Source organism: Trachymyrmex cornetzi, unplaced genomic scaffold (genome assembly GCF_001594075.2).
Source record: "Trachymyrmex cornetzi isolate Tcor2-1 unplaced genomic scaffold, Tcor1.1 scaffold646, whole genome shotgun sequence".
NCBI lineage: Eukaryota > Metazoa > Arthropoda > Insecta > Hymenoptera > Formicidae > Trachymyrmex > Trachymyrmex cornetzi.
The window spans coordinates 1173866-1176006 of NW_017299966.1; the positions used below are offsets into that span (position 1 = coordinate 1173866).

Genomic DNA, 2141 nt, shown 5'->3' on the forward strand with positions numbered 1-2141 from the left:
GAGAGAGAGAGAGAGAGAGAGAGAGAGAGAGAACGCAAGCTCTCTGTGTTGACTTTGGCTTGCAGCCTCCAATTTCGGCGACGGCGGCGGCGGCATGGATGGAAATATCGGCCGCTAAAATAAATCGACGACAAAGACCGGCGATCCAACGACACGCTCACTCGCTGGAATGCTCGATCAACGAGCCCTTTCCCTACCGAAGATAACAATCCCGCATGGCAGATTGCGTTCGGAGTTGCATTAAAAGCAACCCGATTGAAACTCATATTTCCGCGTCAGTCTCATACGTTTTCCATATGCAAAATTTTAGGTTGTTTCCTCATTAGTTAGAACCAAAAAAGATATTCAACTAGAAGACATGACTAATTGTGAAACAATTAATTTCTCATGTTTTCTCGCTGGTAAGTTTTAAAGATGATTTACTGCTCCAATAGAGAGAACTGGAGCAAATAAATGTGAATTGAAATATAAGAAATAAAAAAACAGAATGTATAGATAGAAAAAAACATATTCTGGAAAAATATATTCTTCAATAAATTCCTTACAACATATTTTAAGATGATTATTAAATTAATAATCAATATAAGCTATGATTATGTTATTTTCAGTTTTAGTTTGTGATTATGTTTCAAGTACAATAAACCGAATCGATGTGCATTTCATAGAATTGAAAAATATATTTATAAATCTACATAATATAAATATTATTTAGCATCAAGATTTGCTTGGATGGAAAATAGGATTCTATCTCTTATTTGATTTATTTTTATTGGTCTAATTCACACTTCTAGTTGAGAAATATATTGTTTCAAATATACGCAGAAAGCAAGTATAGATAAGAGGCTTGTGTTTCCAAAAATTAACAAAACAGTATTAACAGAAAAAAGAATGGAAAATTTTCTCTATTATTAATTCTATAATTAATCAGGATTAAATGTCCATTTAAACAATGAGAATCTTAACACGATGTAACTCGAACCAGAAAATTAGTTTTTCTGTTTGCATAGTGTGCTTACAGAATTGGAACTTATTGTCACACAATCTAATCTCGATTAAAATAAAAAATATGCTACATTTTAAGTACATAATACGTTGTGACATTCGTGATCGCCTCCTGAACACGAAGGGATCGGTATATTTAAACCAAAAATCGCGTGCGATTTGTCGCCTAAAAGTGGCGAATTCATCGCGCGGTTGTTTTTCTTTTTTTTTTCCCGAATCAAAAACATTTCCCATGCCGATAAATCCGCGTGCGGATGCACGCAATGACTACCGTCGGCGACATAAGCCGACGCATTGAATTGCGACGTAAACGTCACGTGTGTATCCGGGAGCTGTGATAGTGCGACGGCGAGGAGAGGAGAGGAGGGACGCACGGCGTCGTTCAGCGTCTCTCTGTTTAGCGTTCGCGGAAAAAAGGAACGTTGGAGGAGAGGACTCGCGAGACGTGGGAAAGCTGGCCGGATGAGGGACGAGCAAGATGCTCGTGACCATTCACCTGTCAACTGTCTTCCTCCGCGCCGTGTCCCGTCATCGGTGATGCTGCTGTTGCTGTTGCTGTTGCTGCTGCTGCTGCTGCTGCTGTTACTGGCTCTTCTTCTTTTTCCACCTTCTTCTCTGTTCTCCTTCACGGTGGCACATTGGCAATGCCATCGCCTGGCTCACGTAGTCGTGCCTACCAAAACATCTTCGACGATCCTCCATTTGACTCGCCATTCAGCACCGGTGAAACAGCTTAATATAATCCCATTTAAGAAGACGACCATTGTGGCGGGACCTCTCGGGGGAAATCGATGAAACGTGACCAAAATTATTTACTCGTTTATTAGGATCCACATAGATTTGAGATTAGAATTCACATTTAATGCACGCGACAACATGAGCTCAATGACAACTTGACGAGACCGTAGGAAGTAATCGACATTCCGTGACTTCCAACTGTATCTCACTAATCGGCGATAGTAAGATAATCCAGTTACTTCAAAAAACTCACCCTTCCCCGCATGCTACGATTAACTAGCAAAACACTATTTTATCAATAAATTTATATGTAATTGTTACTTTTTTTTTTAAATAAATATGTTAGAAATATAAACATTTATCCCGCGTGCTTGGTATTTTAACCTAAAACAATGCATAAA

The 2141-nt window shown here is 39.0% G+C and overlaps 1 protein-coding gene across 1 annotated transcript; it reads right to left on the minus strand.

Annotated features, from left to right (window-relative positions):
• Positions 1-1530: 1530 nt before the first annotated feature.
• On the minus strand, positions 1531-1716 carry LOC108767046 (splicing factor 3B subunit 4-like). Its single transcript, XM_018516673.1, is given in 1 exon segment — positions 1531-1716. A coding segment is annotated over 1 exon segment (186 nt).
• Positions 1717-2141: the final 425 nt, after the last annotated feature.